General features: G+C 53.0%; 7 protein-coding genes across 7 annotated transcripts; 3 read left to right on the top strand and 4 right to left on the bottom strand.

Moving 5' to 3' along the window:
* Window positions 1-275: 275 nt before the first annotated feature.
* JCM15063_005807 (uncharacterized protein) lies at window positions 276-1,358 on the bottom strand (the record flags this gene model as incomplete). Its single annotated transcript, XM_076681214.1, has 5 exons — window positions 276-361; window positions 471-869; window positions 959-1,039; window positions 1,132-1,170; window positions 1,277-1,358. The coding sequence occupies 5 exons, from the start codon at window positions 1,356-1,358 to the stop codon at window positions 276-278; spliced, it is 687 nt and encodes a 228-aa protein (XP_076531636.1).
* A 756-nt stretch (window positions 1,359-2,114) lies between these two features.
* On the bottom strand, window positions 2,115-4,130 carry JCM15063_005808 (uncharacterized protein; the record flags this gene model as incomplete). The annotated part of the gene is made up of 6 exons (XM_076681215.1): window positions 2,115-2,369; window positions 2,432-2,705; window positions 2,764-3,284; window positions 3,354-3,476; window positions 3,543-3,724; window positions 3,803-4,130. 6 exons carry the CDS (start codon window positions 4,128-4,130, stop codon window positions 2,115-2,117), a joined length of 1,683 nt encoding a protein of 560 aa, XP_076531637.1.
* Window positions 4,131-4,276: 146 nt separating this feature from the next.
* On the top strand, window positions 4,277-7,906 carry RAD54 (DNA-dependent ATPase RAD54; the record flags this gene model as incomplete). The annotated part of the gene is made up of 15 exons (XM_076681216.1): window positions 4,277-4,379; window positions 4,451-5,235; window positions 5,306-5,429; window positions 5,509-5,631; window positions 5,700-5,804; window positions 5,887-5,960; window positions 6,037-6,259; window positions 6,349-6,637; window positions 6,718-6,819; window positions 6,898-7,067; window positions 7,155-7,220; window positions 7,287-7,331; window positions 7,412-7,628; window positions 7,696-7,790; window positions 7,839-7,906. 15 exons carry the CDS (start codon window positions 4,277-4,279, stop codon window positions 7,904-7,906), a joined length of 2,589 nt encoding a protein of 862 aa, XP_076531638.1.
* A 423-nt stretch (window positions 7,907-8,329) lies between these two features.
* Window positions 8,330-8,823, bottom strand: JCM15063_005810 (U6 snRNA-associated Sm-like protein LSm8; the record flags this gene model as incomplete). Its single annotated transcript, XM_076681217.1, has 4 exons — window positions 8,330-8,419; window positions 8,504-8,635; window positions 8,710-8,750; window positions 8,811-8,823. 4 exons carry the CDS (start codon window positions 8,821-8,823, stop codon window positions 8,330-8,332), a joined length of 276 nt encoding a protein of 91 aa, XP_076531639.1.
* A 428-nt stretch (window positions 8,824-9,251) lies between these two features.
* Window positions 9,252-11,589, top strand: JCM15063_005811 (UDP-glucose 6-dehydrogenase; the record flags this gene model as incomplete). Its single annotated transcript, XM_076681218.1, has 9 exons — window positions 9,252-9,272; window positions 9,397-9,445; window positions 9,797-10,061; window positions 10,142-10,484; window positions 10,556-10,798; window positions 10,869-10,982; window positions 11,049-11,202; window positions 11,281-11,357; window positions 11,437-11,589. The coding sequence occupies 9 exons, from the start codon at window positions 9,252-9,254 to the stop codon at window positions 11,587-11,589; spliced, it is 1,419 nt and encodes a 472-aa protein (XP_076531640.1).
* Window positions 11,590-14,709: 3,120 nt separating this feature from the next.
* GCY1 (glycerol 2-dehydrogenase (NADP(+)) GCY1) lies at window positions 14,710-16,226 on the bottom strand (the record flags this gene model as incomplete). The annotated part of the gene is made up of 9 exons (XM_076681219.1): window positions 14,710-14,748; window positions 14,816-14,955; window positions 15,023-15,206; window positions 15,275-15,338; window positions 15,409-15,494; window positions 15,567-15,644; window positions 15,730-15,903; window positions 16,002-16,080; window positions 16,153-16,226. The coding sequence occupies 9 exons, from the start codon at window positions 16,224-16,226 to the stop codon at window positions 14,710-14,712; spliced, it is 918 nt and encodes a 305-aa protein (XP_076531641.1).
* A 2,038-nt stretch (window positions 16,227-18,264) lies between these two features.
* Window positions 18,265-19,131, top strand: JCM15063_005813 (uncharacterized protein; the record flags this gene model as incomplete). The annotated part of the gene is made up of 2 exons (XM_076681220.1): window positions 18,265-18,741; window positions 18,814-19,131. 2 exons carry the CDS (start codon window positions 18,265-18,267, stop codon window positions 19,129-19,131), a joined length of 795 nt encoding a protein of 264 aa, XP_076531642.1.
* Window positions 19,132-19,336: the final 205 nt, after the last annotated feature.

The following is a 19,336-nucleotide window of genomic DNA, read 5'->3' on the forward strand; positions in this document are numbered from 1 at the left end:
ACCATTCTTTCATATTGATAACCCCCAACTTTTATCAATTTTTGCCCCCCCCCCTTTTTTTAATTTTTTTTTTTTTTTTTTTTTTTTTTTTAACGGCCCCCCCCCCCCCCCGTCATCTTTTCTTTTCCTTTCTTTTCAAAACGTGCAAACTACAAAGGTGTCCTCTTTTCGTTCACCTTCTTGGGCCCTAAATTGGCAGTCTCATGGAGAGGGTTTCCATTGCATGAGTGTAACGAGCGCAAAAAGTGGTACATGCGAAGAATTGATTCGTTGTTTCAACGCCTTCGTGCAGCGGGTTTGAGGTTTGAAGCCTCGGGTTGGAACGAATCGCTAGGATTTCCGGTCGGTGGCGCGTTTCGAGCTAAACGAGAAACCACGATCGCGCGCACAAGATGGTAAGCTCGACTAGAGGGAGAAACTGCATTTCCCTAGGAAGAAGAAGCGAGGAGGAGGAGGAAGAGAAAACTGACCAAACTCTTCCCTACGTTTCCTTGCAGCTTCTCGATCTTTCTCTCGCCTTTGATTCGCAATCTGTTCAGCTTCTTTTCCCTCGACTGGCCCACTTTCCATCTCCGTCGTCGTTGCTGCCGTTGCGGGATGATCTTTGACTCCGAGGTGTTTACCAATCTCTGCCTCTTTCGCTCCAATCCCAACCTCCTTGTCTGGTAATCCTGCTTCCATTCTCAGTCCCTCGGTCAACAACAACGCTTCATCGTTCTTGGCTTGTAATCTCAATTTCTCCTCTTGATACGCGATCTCGAGTTTGTCGACATTCTCTTGTAACCTCAGTTGTCGGTAATAATCTCGTTCGAGTTCAGGCAGAGTCGGAGGTTCCCTTCTCGTCCTTCTCAGCCACGAAGACCATTGCACTGGAAAACGATACAATTCAAAACAGGATTTCAGTTTCTTCCTTGGCTTGCGGAAAAATGTGTGTCGTTTCTTCTTCTGAAATTCTTACCTGGGATCGTGTGAAAGTTGTAATCACTCAGGTATCGAGTCACTCGGTACTCGACGTAACGTTTGTTTTTCCTCCATTCACCTGCGTGAGAGTGAGAGAGATGGAGTTGTGAGAGAGAACCAGAAAAATTGCTAACGCGTAACAGAGATTCGCGAATTTAAACAAGAACTGACCTGGGAACTCGGGATGAGGTTTCTCGTAGAATGAATTGCCTGTAAGAGAGAGAGAGAGAGGAGAGAGGATGTTAGTCTGGACGTCATACATGGCATAGGGTTGATCGATGATCTCGAGTGAGCCTGATTGGTAAACCTCTCTCACCTTCGAGATCGGTACCGGCCAAGTACCGGTCCTTGCCGATTCGAAGTCCCACTGAACGTAACGCGCGCCGGAGTAGTGACATGGAATGCGTGAGGTGCAAGAGAGATGAGGAGAGTTGGCTGTCGCAAAGATTCATGATGATCAACGTCCAGTACATGCATATCGAAGTCACCCTGAAGCATGATAACAGTCACTAACAACTGTATATTGCCTCACGAGGTCCAAGGAAAAAACAAGGGAGAAAAATCGCAGTCCATCTCCTCGGAGGGTTTTGCACGTGAGCGAATGCTCCCGCCCAAGGTGTCCCTTTTTTTCCTTTGCAGCATGTATTGCCAGTATACTCGTTGTATAACTCTGCGACGAGCATGATATCGAGCGCGATGGGTTTGACCTGACCAAGCGATCCATGAGGGTCTTTCGAAAGCAAAAATGTGCTGATCCATTGGCTATGGGAGCAGGATCGGGTCCCGAGGGCGGTACGTAGTCTAATAGTACGACAAGTGTAACGAAAAAAAAGAAACCGGGCTCAGAGAAAAGGAACGAGTTTTTGCGAGAAACGAGAGGTGGTTCCGCGCAACTCCTGCGGGGGAAAGAGGAGGACGGAGCAGTAAAAGCTTGCAGGTGTTCCGAGCTATCACGACGAGGGACGATACCGTTTGACCCGACCCGAGTCAGTCACGTCTAGTTCACCAAGGGGTTGTCGACTCGCACTGATCGGGTTCGAAGTCGAAATCGTATGGCTCCTTTGCAGTGTCGAGACTCGCCTGTCAACTCTCTCAGAAGAGAGCGTCAGCCATGGTCTTTTTCGAGGACTCGCGGAACTGTGAGGGGTTCTTTGTTACGGATCATCGGGTTGTCGTTTGACGCCTCTCGCAGTGACGAATCCGGGACCGATGGGAGTTCCAGTAATCGAGGGAGGCGGAATCGAAGCGGGCAAGGCAGATGACGCGGCGGAAGCGACTGCATGAGCTTGTGCGATCCCATGTCCGACATGGAGCGTTGGCAACGTGCCCGCTTGACGAATCGGGGCTGAAGGTGCTGCAGTGGTAGCAACGATCGAGTTTGAGCGGGATGGAGGGACTGGAGGTCGAAGCTGTACGAGGTAGACTGGTCAGTCGGCAATTGTGGCGAAATGGAGACGAATAAAGACTGTACCGGTTGCGCTTTCAGCAATTGCGCTGCGCTCGTTGTTGATCTCTGAGCGGTAGATATATCAGATGAGACTACTGTAGCAGTGTTTTGAGGAGGGATGGGGTGTTGCTGCTGTTGCCGAGCCTGGGCTCTCGCTTTCGCTTCCTTTGTCTTTTCCAGTTTGGCCAATGCGATTTGGCGTTTCTGATCTGCGATCGAGTTTGCTCGAGTGGCAAGCGTTTCGTCGTGAGGCGAGGAAGACGAGTTGTCTGGTGGCTGAGGAGGTCGTGCTTTCACCCTAACGGTACCGGGATCAGTCCCACATCTCGTCGCATGAAATGAGTTTTTCAACTGACTCTTGGAGGAACGAAGCTTCGACAAATCCACTGTCTTCGACGACCGGTTCGGTTGCCGCGGCCTCATCAATCGCATCCTCGCCTTCACCTTCCCCGAGATCCATGCCTGCAAAGAGATGCTCATCGTCCGAATACAGGGCGTAGTCAACAGCCGATGCCGTAAGTGCACGGTCTGGCGGCGCGAGAGGAGCTGCGTGAGAAACGGTCTTTGATCGTTGTGGAGCCGGAGCGCGTTGCGCGATCTGTGCGCCAGCCGGTTTCTGTTCAACCATCTGTACCGGAACCGAGCTCGATCCTACAGTTCGAGATCTCTGCATATGTGGCGGATGTGGTGGTGGGGGTCGGTCGACTGGTGGAGCAGCTGCTGTCGTGGTCGAGGATGATTTGGCGGCGATTGGCGGAGGTGGCATTGAGGAAGCGTCGATCCCGGGTGGTTTCGCTCGAGTTGCGATGTACTTGGGATCTGGAGCATACAATGCATGGTGTTCGGGCTTGTAGATCGAGTCCCAGTCGAATTTGGGCTGACACAGCGCAGTTACAACACGTCAATTCATGCACCCCGCAGACTTTTGACTGGATACAGCGCTTACTTTTTGTGCTTTCATCGCCGATAGCTGAGAGAGGTAGCTCTTGTCGTAGAGACAGTTGCCGAGCAGTTTGCCAAAGTGACGCAACGCTCGTTTGAGGGCGTCTGTCACTGCTTCCTTCTTGCACTGGTATTAGACACTCGCTGATGCATGAGTGACTGTCGTGGGCAAGGGTCAAGTAGAGGCATTCACCTTGTCCAAGCCATCGCCTTTGCTCTTTGCGTTCTCGAGCTTGCCGTAACCGACATCTTCGTGACTCGCTCCGTCTGGCAATCTCACCCTGACGATCGCGGTCACGCCCATACTCCACCGTCCCGACTGGGGGTTCTCTTCGCAGAAATCCGTTTCGAGGAACTTGATGTCGGTGAACCAGCCTGGTCCATGCACGAAAAGAGGGTCAGTTCCCGTGATTTAGCTTACAAGCGCGAGTTTTCGCTCGAAGGGATACGGACCGTTGTAGCCAAAGACTTCGTTCGCGAGGTTGATTGCTCTCCAGCCTTCGAGGTAGGTCAGCTTGGTGCCGCCTCCGCCTGGACGAGTTTGGACGTATTCCGGTCCGAGCACCTTGTCGAGACTGTCTTGCAGTCGAGAGTGCTTCTCCTCTGATGCTGCCGACATGCCGGTGAACGAGTTTGGGTAGCCGACGTTCGAGTTGGGATGCATCGTCGGATGGAACGACGCGTGACTCGGCGCGACTTGTTCGCGGTAGTAGCTCCGTTGATGTGGATTCTGCCACACTGGAGGCGGCCCATGAGATTCGTCCATCCAATCTGCGCACATCTCGCGCGAGCCGAACAGGCGGGTGGGCGGTGCGAGGGGAGCAACGTCACTCGCGTTGCCGAGTTGTTTTTTGTTGATCGAATTCGATTGATTTTCGCGTTCGCTGTTCACCTCTCTTCCCGGGACTCGATCGAGACGCGTCAACGATGAGGAAGTCGTTCCTGCAAGCGATCAAGACCAACCCGAGCGACCGTCCGCTAGATCTCCCACATCCGAACGGAATGTCATTCGGCGCGTTGCAGATGAAACGTTTGCCACTCTCTCGCTCTCTCCCGACTCGAAGCCATAGGTGCTGACGGACACATAAATATCCTCGACAGCGTTCAAGGTGCCAACATCGATCACCGCGACCCGATCGCGCCAAGTTGGCGGCTCTCGCTCGTCCGAGAAACGTCCGCGCGTAGTCTTTACCGAGAACGATTTCTACGAGACTGCGACGGACGAAGCACAGGACGAACAACCCAAGAAGAAGCAGAAGAAGGCGAAAGGGAAAGAGAACGACGACTCAGATGACGACGATTCAAAGAAGAAACAACGCGGTGGGTTCGTCGACCGTTACGTCGCGCCACCACCCCCGAAACTGTTCCCGGTGTACCGACCCAAGACGAACACACTCGAGAACAAGTTTCGTTTGCCGGGCATGAAGAAAAAGGGGGTCTTGCTCGACGTGAAACCGACTTACAAAGTGCTCGGCACTCGCCAACCGGGCGAATTCATCCCTCGACCCGCTCACGACCCTCTCGCCGAACATGCGATCGTCCTGTGGGATCCCACCATCGACGATATTGAAGCGCAGCGAGAACTCGAGCGTATCGAGCGAGAAAAGCTCGAGCGTGACGCCGAGGAGGACAAACGACAGTCGGAGCTCGAGAAGGAGAGGCGCAAAGTTCACAAGAGTCTCGCAGAGATCCTCGGAATCGCCGATCGCGAGAAGCGCAAGGGCATGGTCAAGAAGGTGGCGGTCGTGATTGACCCGATTGTGGGCAACAAGCTGAGGCCTCATCAAGTCGAAGGAGTCAAGTTCCTGTACCGCTGTACGACGGGCATGACTGATGAGAACGCTTTTGGGTGCATCATGGCCGACGAAATGGGGTTGGGCAAAACGGTACGCACCCTCTGCCTCGACCGACCCATTCCTCTCAATGCTGATGATCAAGCTGGCTCCTTGTCTACAGCTCCAATGCATCACCCTCATGTGGACTCTGCTACGTCAGTCGTCTCTACCGGGCAAGCACGCCATCGACAAAGCTATCGTCGTGTGCCCCTCGTCGCTCGTCAGGAATTGGGCGAATGAGCTCGGTAAGCCTTCCGTTCAAAATGCACAAATCCGAAAGATATCGCTCATCATGACGACGTATGCGAATGAATTTCCTTGCAGTCAAATGGCTAGGAGAAGGGGCCGTGATCCCTCTCGCCGTCGATGGCAAAGTCACGGGAGACGCGCTCCTGCGTCAAGTCCGGCAGTGGTGCGCCACGAAAGGCAAAGGTGTCGTCACGCCAGGTCAGTACCCTTGATTTCGGGCATTCCTTGGGTTTGGCTAAGCTCAAGCTTTCGTCCGCACGGAACAGTGGTCATCGTCTCGTACGAAAAGCTGCGCACGCTGACGGACGAGCTAGGAGAGACGGAAGTCGGCTTGCTGCTTGCGGACGAAGGACATCGACTTAAAAATTCGGGTGCGCTTTCGTTGCCCCTGCGCTCTCCATGTCCTTCAATTGAATTTGGGCTTTGCTGGACTCCATTTTCGGTTTCTTGTAGAAAACAACACGTATACTTCGCTGATGCAGATCAACTGCAAACGACGTGTCATCCTGACTGGAACTCCTATTCAGGTACTTGTCTTTGATTTCCGGCGGCTGGTCTCGCTCTCGCCTGTTTGTCCTGACTCGTTGCACTTGCGCGACCTAGAACGATCTCAACGAATACTTCTCGCTGCTCAACTTCTGCAATCCGGGTTACCTTGGCACGAAGCAGCAATTCCACAAAGAGTTTGAAATGCCCATTCTCAAAGGTCGAGATGGAGATGCGAGCGACAAGGAGAAGGAGCGTGGCGATCAAGCTCAGCGGGACTTGCTCACCAAGGTCAACAAGTTTATCATTCGCCGCACGAACGATCTCCTCAGCAAATACCGTGAGTTGGTGGTTCTTTCGTTGATTGGCATCCTTTTTGTGGCCGGAACTGGACCGCTGATCAATTTGGGATCGGGACCCATTTCGCAGTTCCCGTCAAGTACGAACATGTCGTCTTCTGTTCGTTGTCGCCGTTCCAACTCGACTTGTACAAGTTCTTCATGACGTGTCCCGAGATGAAAGCGCTCTTGCGAGGCAAAGAGTCGCAACCTCTCAAAGCGATCGGGATCCTACGCAAGATGTGCAACCACCCGGACCTGGTCAATTTCAAGGAGGACATGCCTGGTGCCGAGTCGGTCTTTCCTGAAGGGTACGACCCCAAGGACAGGAGGGCGAAAATCGATCCCACGTTGAGTGGCAAACTGGCGGTTCTTGATCGGTAAACCTTCCGAGCCAAACCCTCGACCATCCTGCTTGAAGTTGATTCGACTTGCTCACATGCGATTGTTCGTTTTGTAGCTTTTTGCACAAGATCAAGACCGAGTCGAACGACAAGATTGTCCTGATTTCAAACTTTACCCAAACTCTCGACATCTTTGAAAAGCTCTGTCACCTGCGTCGGTACGTCTTTGGTTTCCGCAAGTTTGTGCTGCGTAACAAATCGCTGTAAGACTCGAGCTGGGTCGAAATCTTAAACAGGTATGGTTCTCTGCGACTCGACGGCACGATGACCACGACGAAACGACAGAAACTGGTCGACCGGTTCAATGATCCTGACGGCCAAGAGTTCATCTTCCTGTTGAGTTCGAAAGCGGGAGGTTGCGGTATCAACCTGATCGGTGCGAACCGTTTGATCCTCTTTGACCCCGGTAAGGTTCTGCTCTCTCATTCGCTTCCTCGCGAGCGCTTCCCATCCTACAGACCAACTGACGCTTGGAGATCCTTTGAAAACATAGATTGGAATCCTGCCTCGGACATGCAAGCTCTCGCTCGAGTCTGGCGTGACGGACAAAAGAAAGACTGCAAGTCTCTTCACCTGCTCCATCTCCGACATGCGTTCCTTGCTGACATACGTACGCGCTCGACAGGCTTTGTCTACCGCTTTGTCGCGGCTGGAACTGTCGAAGAAAAGAGTGAGTTTGCGAGCAAAAAGAAAGAACCCTGCTTCGCGATCTGAAGGCTGACAATTCTCGCTCACCGGTTTCTTCCTCAGTCTTTCAACGTCAGTCTCACAAACAGAACCTCTCGTCTTGCATCGTCGACGAGAAGACAGACATTGGACGACACTTTACCGGCGAGAACATGAAGGAACTGTTTGCGTTTGTCGACCGCCCGTGTCAGACCCACGACTTGTTCAAGTGCAAACGATGCTCGAAGGATCTGAAACAACACGCCAAAGCACCGGCCATGCTCTACGGTGACACTACCACGTAGGTCGAGCTTTCCCAATTATCCAAAGCCAAACTTGGTGTGAACCTAACGTGCCTGTTTTGCAAGTTGGAATCATCTCTCCTCGGACTGTCTCGCCAACATTCACGATGACTTGTTGCGCTCCGAAACGGGGTTGGGCTCTGTCACTGCTTGTTTCCAATGTCAGTCTCTTTCCTTTCCATCCTCGATGCTGCGGCAATCTCCTCCAGCACGCAAACTGACGACTCTCGCGAATACGTATCGAAATACCGACATATTTACAGACATCTCGACCTAGAACGACTTTTGCCCGCATCACGCTTGCTTTTTTGTCTGGTTTTTGTATTACATGCCCCTTTTTTTTCCGTCATTGTTGTCGTTTCTCCCACTATCCTACCAAGTTTTTCCCCTTTTCTTCGGAACGTGTCATGAATCTCTAATGCAATCTTCTCTCTCCCTTCATGTTGCCAACCTTTCTCGGAGGTGCAAGTTCTTTCATCAGATAGAGATATTGTATACATTTTTTCGGGACTTAGGATGGCAATCATTCGTACAAACAAAGGGAAAATGACGTTGGGTTGAAAGGAAATCAACTGTCGTCGAAACAGGGGAGAGGTGGGGGGATATTTTGGCATTCGACAGGTTGGGACAGCTGGGTCGTCGAAGAAGCCTGTTGATTCTAGAGTTTTTGGTTGTGCATCCTCCTACGAAGCAGCTTTTTCTAGTGTATCACTTCTGCGATCGGTTCGGCTTTGACCGTACTCCAATCGATTTGACCATCCACTTCGGTATCGACTTCACCAATCAACGCCTGTATTCAATCACGCGCGCGCGCGACGTCAGCATGTCACAAGAGAACAAGATAGATTTGAACACCCCGGTCGAGAACACTGACAATGTTGTCCCCTCGAATAATGTACACTCCAAGTGGTACTTCTTCGGTCCCTTCTTCATCGGTCGAAAACACGCGTTCGGTTGAACCCGACAGAATGACATTGGTCGTTTGATCGAAACCTTTCAGTTCTCCCTAAGACACCGAGAGAGAAAAGGGTCAAAACGAGTGAGAGACTGAACAGGGCCACGAAGGAGGCAAGAGCTTACAACGATCGTTCGACCATCCTGAGTTACTATCAGGACTTGCTCTGGAGGTACAGAAAGCGGATTCGATTAGCGTTCCGAGAGAGGTCGACGGGTGAGAGGACCGGACGATGTCATGATCAAGAGAGAGCGTCACGATCGGGGAGGGACTTCGACTCACTGTCCACATAGGGAGTGAGAGCGCTCACTGAAGACGCGAGAGACGTTCGTCAGTGCATGCGCGACGGGATGTTTGATGAGTGAAGCGAACTGACTTTCTTGCCGAAATCCAGACACGCGCGCACACTACGACACGAACGCGAGTGACAGAAAGGGAACGCGAGGCACGGGGGAAAACAAGCGACGCGAACCCGACACTGGAAACAAAGGGCGAGAAAGGCGAGACGAGGTCGGAGCGAGCGGGTGCCGGCGGGATTATCTTTGAATCGGGACGTTTTGGCGATTGTATTCGAACTTCCGGCTTTAGCCTTTCGAAACAGTTTCTCTCTCGCTCTCTCCATCCCTCTTCCGATTAGAAGAGGTTCCTTGTTACGTGCAGTTTCGTCATGTCGACCCCCATCCCCGTCGTAAGTCCCTGTCCCGGTTCCTGCATCGCCTCGAACGTTCGACCCGCGCGTAGTCTGAACGCGTCGCACCCTCGAACCGCTAATTAAACTTCGACTGGCCCTCCCTCCTCCTCTCGCTCGACAGAATGTCAAGAAGATCGCGTGTATCGGTGCAGGATACGTCGGAGGTCCGAGTGAGTCGCCCTCTTTCGCTGCACAAGTCGTTGCGACGAGACCCAACTCGCGCAAACGACGCGTTCCTTTCTCGCTTTTGGCGCTGTGGACGCGTGCAGCTCTCGTCTCGAGAAGATTCCGATGTGCAGTACACTGGAGCGGAAGGACAGACGCGAACCGCGAAAGATTATGAGCGTGAGGCGGTGTGTGCGGGAATATGCGGAACCATCGCAGGTGCTATCGGGATCTCGGAACTCTGGCTGCTATTCTTACAGAGTGCAGCATTCGTCACATAAGCAAGAAAGGCTCAGTGAAGCAGGCGTTTTCGCGATGATTCAACCCCACTAACCCTTTTGTGCGCCGGATCACAGCATGTTCGATGATTGCCAACAAGTGCCCGCATATCCAAGTCACCATCGTCGACGTCAACGCAGACCGCATCAACGCATGGAACTCGGATCACCTTCCAATCTACGAACCGGGACTCGAAGAGATTGTGAAAAAGTGTCGAGGCAAGAACCTCTTCTTCAGCACCGAAATTGACAAGGCCATTATCGAAGCCGACCTCATCTTCGTGTCGGTCAACACTCCGACCAAGAAGAGTGGCGTCGGAGCGGGATACGCCGCAGACCTCTTGTACGTTGCCCACTCCTGGCATCTGTTGCCTTTCCCTCGCACGGGCAAAACTGATTCAATGCCTCGAATGACGATACCAGCTATGTCGAGCTCTGTACGCGCCGAATCGCATCTGTTGCGACTTCGTCGAAAATCGTGGTCGAAAAGTCAACCGTGCCGTGTCGAACCGCATCGTCTATGCGAACGATCCTCGAGGCCAACTCTCGGCCAGGACTCCGATTCGACATTCTCTCGAATCCCGAATTCCTCGCCGAAGGTACCGCCATCAAAGACCTCGACGCTCCCGACCGCGTCTTGATCGGATGCCTGAGCACCCCGGAAGGCAAAGCCGCACAGAAAGCTCTCGTCGATGTGTACGCGAATTGGGTCCCGAGAGACAAGGTCGTCACGACCGGACTCTGGTCTTCTGAACTCTCGAAACTTGTCAGTGCGACCCTTTGCCATTCCTGGACAAAGTCAGAACTCAAGGAGACTGCGTGGATACCTTTTGACAGGCTGCGAACGCTCTCCTCGCTCAACGTATCAGTTCGATCAACGCCCTTTCTGCCATCTGTGAAGCGACCGGTGCCGATGTCGACGAAGTTGCATTCGCGTGCGGTCTCGATTCTCGCATCGGTTCGAAATTCCTCAAATCGTCGGTCGGGTTCGGAGGCAGTTGTTTCCAGAAGGACATTCTGAACCTCGTGTACCTCTCGGAGAGTCTACATCTGCCCGAAGTCGCAGATTACTGGCGTCAAGTGAGTTTCTTCTCACGGTTTCCTCTGATCAAGAACGTGATGTCTCATTCTTCTTCGATCAATGTTTCAGATCACCACCATGAACGAATACCAGAAGCGAAGGTTTGCGCAAAACGTTGTTTCGTCCATGTTCAACACGATCACAAACAAGAAACTCGCTGTCCTTGGATTCGCTTTCAAAAAGGTACCCTGATGACTCCCCCTTCCGGTATTCCTCGTCACGACTGACTCGAATCACCTTCGATGACAGGACACGGGAGATACTCGAGAGACTCCTTCCGCGACTGTCTGCCGATTCTTCCGACAAGAATCGGCCCAGATTTCCATCTACGACCCCAAAGTCCCGGAACGTCAGATCTACCTCGACCTGACCGAACCTGGTGTCACTGACGACACTGAAGCTGGTACGCCCCAGGTTGTCCTCAATTTTATCGGGAAAACGGTATACTGATACAAGCTTTGCCCGCATGCCTCCTCGACAGTGAAAAAGCAAGTGACGGTCTGCAAGTCTGCGATGGAAGCCTGCGTTGGAGCTGAGGGTATCTGCGTGCTTACCGAGGTTAGTCGTCCCGTCCTTTGCAGAAAGTCCTGTTAGAATGGCGTCTCTGATCGAGTCGCGCTGCCTACGAATCGCACAGTGGGACGAGTTCAAGACTCTCGACTGGCAGTCAATCTACGACAGCATGTCGAAACCGGCCATGGTCTTCGACGGACGTGGGATCCTCGATTCGGAACCGCTCAGGAAGATCGGGTTCAAGGTGTTTACGATCGGCAAAGGTGAAAACCTCTAAACCTCGATCGGATCTGATCGCCTCTTCTCGTTTCCTCTCTTCGCAAAACCTCTCGTCACCGCATGTTCACTCTTCCTTTGTCTCTCAAGCTGTGCTCCTTCGCTCTCTCTCTCTCTCTCTGCCGTGTCATGTTTCCCTTTCTTTCGATTTCGCAACTCTGTCACCTCGTCTGTTCCCTTCGCTGTCTCAACTTTCGTTCCCATACGTTGCAGGTTCTTCGTTTGTGATCCATTCCCCTGAATCACCTACACTCCAACCCACTTTATGTTTCTCCTCTATCGACTACTCTGCTCGCATTCTCAAGGCAACAAGGACCATCCCGCGCCCAGAGCGCTCCTCGTCTCAATAGAACCTACGCAAGCTGCTTCATCTTTTACCCCAGTAGATCATTTCCCCAGTTCTCATATGTGACCTTTTTCGCCTATTGGTTTTTACATTCTCATCTTTCTTTCTTTTTTCTTTGCGTCCCCTGCTGTACCAGAACACCCTTCTTTTTTGTCTCTATCCCTCGGAAAACCAACCAAATCGAATCCCTCACATTTCTCTGCGTGCTTCTCGCTTGCCTGAGCCGATTCCTCGGTGCTGCGAGAGCTCTCGAAAGAATCGACAAGTGTAGATTCTGTCGTCTCAAACGTTGCGGATCAGGATTCCATTCCTTTTTTCCAGAAATGCTCGTGTCCGAGGAATTTTGCCCCAGCGAGTCTCGGGGTCAAAAGGAGTCCGCGCCCCTCGATGAATGGCACAAATGATGTCCGAATTTGAGAAACCCTCCGCGGAGTACAAATTCGCTCGGACCCCTCTCACCCCTTGTGACTCGGACATGCACATTCCCTCTCGCGGACAGGGAAGGGGAGCCTGATCTGTTCGTGAAGGGGGGTTCAGGTTCTCTTCCTCCCTCTTCTTCCTATCTGTTGCTCGACACTGATCGAGCGATCAAATTGGACTATGGCATCGCGCAAGCAGTATCACGTCCCGAAGGAAGGCGGTGCCATCCAAGCGCCAGCACCTCAAGACCGTTCGCGTCGAATTGTACCGGATGCTGCATTACCCTCCGTACGAGGTTTCGTACGACCGGGCCTATCGCGCACATCACGCACATCGGGCACATCACGGCCCCCGCGCCCATCGCGCCCACAGCGCCCACAGCGCACTCAAGAGCACCGTAAGTCTTCCCCAAAAATGACTGTTTTCAAGGGCGTAGCAGTGGCTGAGCGCTGGTTCGGTCGTGCGCAGAGGACCACACGTTCCGGCGTCAGGCGTCCTTTGAATTTCCCGTTGGCGGTCCATCAGGTCCCAACTTTGAGGGACAAGGTCCGATCTTGTGCCCGGCGCCCGTTCATGTTACCAAGCAAGTTGCTCGGGGCGGCCCATCACGTCTCAGCTCGTATCCATTCGTTGCGGGACAGCGTTCTGAAAACGACAGGGCAACCGTACGAGACGACATAGTTGACCAACAGCCATCATGGCGCCTCGATAACATGATACATGATACACGAGGCGCACAAGCACAAGACGCACAGCGGCCAGGAAGACTATCAAGGGTACCGCCAGCAAGCGGTGGACACTGCGCTTGCGGTTCCTGTGACTTAGGAGGGGCCTGTTCCGACTGTGCTGAATTAGGAGGGGCCTGTTTCTAATCTATCTGTGGATCAGGGTGTTGGTTGAGGCGAAGAATACAACGGCCTAGGCTGCGGGCCAGGAGAAACTGCGCCCGGACGATCAGTACAGTGTAGCCTGTCTAGCTTGACCCATCCGTACAAGAGTTTCTGGTAGTGTTCTCCTCTTCTATCTTTGAAAGCCTGCTTTTTTTCTTTCACTCGCCGACCGTCTGGTCCCCCAAGAAGCTCGAAAGCGCAAGCTTTCCAGACCCCGGGACTTGACAGACAGTTGCGATGTTGTGGTTGCTCTGATCCGATCAGACGCGCACAGACCTCGCCCTTCTTCTCCCTCGCCCATGTCTTTCTTTCTCTTTGTCAAATGGTAGGCTAGCACATCGGGTCAGCTTGTAGTTCGCGTGTTGACGGGCAGTGCGCTCCATTCGCTCGGTATCCGGGATACATGTGCAATTTCGATTCCGAAACAGGTTTGGCTGAAAAGCCTCCATTCGGCAGTCCGTCTTGTCCCAATCGTAGAAGCCCGCGTGATCAGGAGAGGGTGACCTCAGAGGAGGCCTGAGCGGGCTCCGAAGATTTCGACCTCGTGGGGAGTCCACGAGTCTCTCTTCGTCTTCCCCATTTGGCCGCCCACCTTTTCAGCCCTCCAGCTCAAGCATGTCTATGTCCGCGAGCTCTGCAGAAGTACATCCCGGATTGTCACTCTCCCCCAACTCTACTAGTTCTGCCTCTGATGGGTTTGCCCGCCCAATTCCAGGGCATCATCCCGCCCAAGCAATCCAGCTCTGTCGGACCTTCACCAGGACCTTGTCGTCCTGTCGTCAGTTCAGTGAAAGCGTGCATCCCTGTCAGACTTTCATCAGAATCTTCTCGACCTGTCGCCAAACCAGTGCAAGTGTACATCCCGACAGGCTATGATCCTCACAAACGTCAGCCGCCTGTCCAGCTCTCAGTCGGAACTCTTGGATTGCCCTGATGCGTGTCAAATTCGCAGACGGAAACTATCGTGTGAGACGTAGCGATCCTTTTCCACCCATCGAGACCGAAGAGCACGAACAGCACGACGGAGATCACGCCTCGCTCAAGAGATCCGTGACGAAATCGGATCGAGAATTGGATCGAGGCGAATGAGAGCGTGTACCGCGCGCGAAGCCGCCGCAATACGAGCTCCCCTCCAAGCCCTACATCTTCGGTGCGCACTTTCCTCGAAGAACAGCAGCATACCTCAGGAGCACCCGTCGCCAATACCCAGCACGGTACGTATACGAGGGAGCATATGCTGTACCAGGCGAGGTCGCCCGAGCAAATGAGGACGGAGACCAACTCGTCGCACAGCCGCAACATCCTGAGCCACATTCGTCACTGCGGTGGCTATTGTTGACTTGATTTCAATTCCTCTCTTTCGTTGTGGTGCTTTTCCATCTGTCCTGATACTGAAATTTGATTACTTCTGGTGCTATGGTCGTGGTATTGGCGGTTCTCAGAGGTTCGACCGCCGGCGTGCGAGTCACCAATCCTCGAATTTGAGATCAGTGTTCCAGTCGGGCTGTGTAGTACGACGTTCAGTCGAAACCTGACGAGGGAATCGTTTCTGAGAGAATGGCGTTGCTCACTTTGATGAAACGCTTGCCCTTGGTCTTGTAGAGGTTGTTGAGGATATCCATATCTTCGTCATCGAGCTTGACGATCTTGAGGTTGTCAACGATGCGCTTCTCGGTGACGGATTTAGGCAGAACGACGACATCTCGCTGGACTGTTTATCGAGAACGTTTTCAGCCCCGCACATTGCGCTGACGTTTCAAGCCATTACATGAACGTACCCGACCAGCTGATCAGGACGGTTCCGACGGGAACCTCGTGCTTGTCGGCAATCTTCTTGATGTCTTCATCGGTGAGCAACGGAGAGTTGGTAGAACCGAGGGGCGAGTAAGCCTGAGCAACGATCTTTTTCGACTTGAGGTACTCGATGAGTTTGTGCTGGGGGAGATAAGGGTGAAGCTCGATCTGATGGGCGGTTCGAGCGTACACTTCGGTTAAAGACAGGAACCATGGACAAGTAGCGGCTGACGGACCTGGTTAGCCGCAGGAGTGATCTTGGCAGTCTTGAGCAAGTCCTCGATGAACGCCTCGGAGAAGCTGAATCAGCACGAGTACGGTGAGCCTTCGTCTTGGTAGAACAGCAGGCCGCTGAGGAGACAAAGCACACTTCGAGATGCCAATTGCCTTGGTCAGGCCCTTCTGCTGTACCTGCTCCATCTGCTCCCAAGTTTGCGCGATCGACCAGTCTTTATCCTGTTGGGGGCACCAATGCGCGTCAATGTCACAAAGCTTGTCATACTTTCGAGCCTCCCTGCTGCGACTGACCAGGTCACGGCTACCGTCCTCCTTCTTGGGAAACATGGGATCGTTTCCCTTAGGGTTCATGGGAACAGGCCAATGAATCTGTAACAAACATTGTCAAAACCGATATAATCGTCAGTCAGGAACGCCTATGCCTCCGGCAACGAGTGGGCGGCAAATGACTGACTAGGTACAGGTCAACATAGTCGAGACCAAGAAGCTCGAGCGACTCCTTGATTGCTGCCTCGACGTTGCGGTGCTTGGTGCACCAAAGCTTTGAAGTAACAAAGATCTCCTCGCGGGGGACACCGCTCTGGCGAATCCCTTCGCCGACTTCCTTTTCGTTCTTGTATACGAATGCCTGTCCATATTGACAGCGAGAGTGAGCGAAAAAATGAGAAGCACATGTGACATCTCTCGCTGCCAAGTCGCATGTGGGGTTTACTCTCGGAGGCTTACACCATCGATATGACGATAGCCAGCCTCTAGGGCAGTCTTGACTGCTTGCGTTACCTCTCCTGGTTGCGACTGCCAGGTGCTGTTGACGAGCTGCGTGGTTAGCCATGTGGAGGCTCGTCATCAGACCCGAAGCCGGCGTGGAGAAGCTTACCCGAGACCAACGAGTGAGATCTCGCCGCCGCTGCTGAGCTTGACGGAAGGAACTTGAACGTATCGCGGTGCCATCTTGTGTGTCGTCGATAGTGTATAGAGAGAAACCAGGCGCATCTCGCTCGCCTGCGGCCATCAAATTCCGATCTCCCAATATTCGGACCGTCGGGACTCGGCATCTCTTTCTGAATGTCGCGCCTGACGCCTTGCTACTCTTGTTCACAGATTGCGGAGATGTTCTGAAGAGCACACGGTCCGCAGGAACTGGCGAGAAAAGCAGACCATGCACTGATGTAGCGAAACGAAATGACAAAAAAAAAGCTACGACAGGGATTTGAACCCTGGAGCCGAAACGGCAGGGGCAAGGTACTTCGAACAGTAGTAAACCCCCGGAATAACCACTATCCGACCGTAGCGAAAACCGATGCTCAGCGAGCTCAAAACACACAATATATATTGAACAATCCCAGCCAAAAAGTCGCACCGAATCGAGCTGGATACAGTCACCATAGCTCTATTTCCCCGCGATGATACGCCAGAGACATCCTTATGTTATACGCCGGCGCGCTTTACGTCCCGACCAACACAAGTTTTGGCGACCAATGCGCAACCGACGTCTTACGCGAGCGCAGATTCTCAGCGTCTATTCCTCCTCTCGTCTCGGCCATGCTTCACACTGCACCGGGTGTGCATACGCTCTCGGTATCAGATGCTGCGAGCGTCCTCCATCCGCGCTTTCCGCCCAACAGTCCTTGACCAGGACGCCTGAATTCGAGGCTGTCCCCTTGTAGAACCATGAACGCGCTCCGCCTCCTCACGCGGTACGGTCACACCAGCAAAGTATCACGAAATGTTATTTGCAGGTAGTTCATCGGTCAAATAGTGTGACGATCGAGTGGAGCTCGAAAAAGTTCTGTTCCTTGTTTCCGTCGTCTTGTCGTCTCGTGTACAATGTCGGTCTGGAGGTACATGGGCTGCTACCCCTACACTAGGGAACGCCCTACTCGCCATTGTAGGGTGGATCAAGACATCATCGCTTTCGAAGCGCTCACATAGGACGTGCCATTGAACTCGACGATGAACGTCGCCCCTTTGAGCAGGTGCACTCTGTTTGAACGGATAGCGCCACATGGGGGTGGACCACGGTAGCGACGACAAAGACGGCAGCGATTGATAGGGCTATTTGCGTGGTGAAGGAGATGTACCTTTCCCGAAGGGAATAGATCAGAAGCGCAAATTGAGTGACTTGAGATGACAGCACAAACCCGTACCGTTCGGCCGGAACAGCAATGGAACCAACGTTGGTGTGTCTTGAATGATCCAAAATGCGGTCGCCAATGTCGAATGGCGGCGTGATGGTGTCGGAGACGCACTGTGCTATAGTTCAACTAAATCATATAAACTAATTTTGCGCTTCTCTGGTATCGGTTATCGCTACGGTCGGATAGTGGTTATTCCGGGGGTTTACTACTGTTCGAAGTACCTTGCCCCTGCCGTTTCGGCTCCAGGGTTCAAATCCCTGTCGTAGCTTATCTTTTTGGCGCGGCCTTGCACCAAACCTCAGCTTACGCTGATCGAGTTTTGCTGCTCTGTTCCGCCTTTTGCCGCCGCCTCTTGGATGCAATTAAAATCTGCCGTCACAGCTTGTAGGAGTGCTCGAGAACGGGAAATTATGCCATCTGTACGAGACAAAGTAAACCAAGTGTCACTACGGTATATATATTTAAATTATTGCTTGCCCGCTCGACGCACGCTACGGTCGGATAGTGGTTATTCCGGGGGTTTACTACTATCTAAGTACCTTGCCCCTGCCGTTTCGGCTCCAGGGTTCAAATCCCTGTCGTAGCTTTTTTTTGGCGGCCTCTTTTGCGCCGCGTTTTTGGTCACAATACGTGCCGACCCATGAACAGAATCCAAGGTTAACGTCAGCGCTGGCGAGCGCTGATTAGACATGTTACAAAGCAGTCAGCGCTTTGCTCGCGAATTCGGAGTTTGTTCGGTCGTAAATACAGCTTTCCCGGACAGATCCCCGCTGCGATGCTCCTCGACAAGGTTTTGCAGGTTGGTTGGCACATACCGTAGCTCTCGCGAAAGCTCAAGTCGCTGTTCGCTAATGCTTGATTGGTACCTTGATGCGCCTGCACAGCCTTCGATCATCTCGCTCTTCTCCTCAACTGCCTCGCTTCCGCTCCTGTTGGCAAGCAACGTACAGAGCTCCACAACGGCGACAAGCGACAGCTTCGTCTCGCTACTGCACGACCGGACGGATGGGGAAGAAACGCTCATCTCGTTCAACGGCGAACCTTCGGAACTCTCACAGCGGGCGCGATCGATCGTGCGCAGACCTCTAGAAGATCCTGGAGGGCAAGACTTGCGTAGTCGGGTGATGCACTTGCAGGATCCAGATTGTCGGACTACCTCTGTCCGGTGGGGAACACTTCGACCCGAACGAGCAAACGCAGATGGACTTGGGATCGAGCTCGAGTACTTTCATCTGCAGGTCAAGAATCTTGGTCAGAATTTCTACTTTGACGTGAGTGTCGCGAACGACCTCGGGCAAACGTTCGTTTTCCGCTGTTCCACATTCCAGGTTCGTCCTTTTCGGGGTTCTGCAACCGAATCGATGGTAAAATGATCATCTGATATGTAATTTCGTACCTAGCAAGAGCCAAAGCTGCACCCTGCAACAGACTTTCGACCAGCGATGCTGCATCTACCTCTCGCGTTCCCTCCTCCCACTCCGACCCTCCTTACGTCCTGGTCGACAATTACACTCCCCTTATCGAATCTGCTCTCGTCCCTTCCCAAATTCGGTGTTCAGCAGGCGGGTCGGTTCTCGAGCGTCCTTGGGGTCGAAGTACATGCGAATTGTCGAATAAGGAGAATCTGGTTCTCCAATGACGGGAAAGAAGCGGACGAATGGATGGCAAGGAAGGGCCTCATGAGCGAGCTCGCGTTATACGCGGCAGAGCTCGGCTGAACTACGCAGATAGCGCTCAGCAAGAGGAGGCTCGATCGTGCGACGAAACCCCGGTCGCCATTCGCCGAGAAAGACAGGAGGTCCGACTGCGCGACCTCCGGCCTTCCGAACACCACAATGCGCGCTACCAAGCAGAATCGTCAGAGAGCAGCCCTTGACGGTAGGCTGAAGGGGTCCAGAAGAGACAGGCGACTGTAAACGAGCG

Source organism: Sporobolomyces koalae (genome assembly GCF_050403365.1).
Source record: "Sporobolomyces koalae JCM15063 DNA, S_koalae_JCM15063T_v1_ctg60, whole genome shotgun sequence".
Taxonomy (NCBI): Eukaryota; Fungi; Basidiomycota; class Microbotryomycetes; order Sporidiobolales; family Sporidiobolaceae; genus Sporobolomyces; species Sporobolomyces koalae.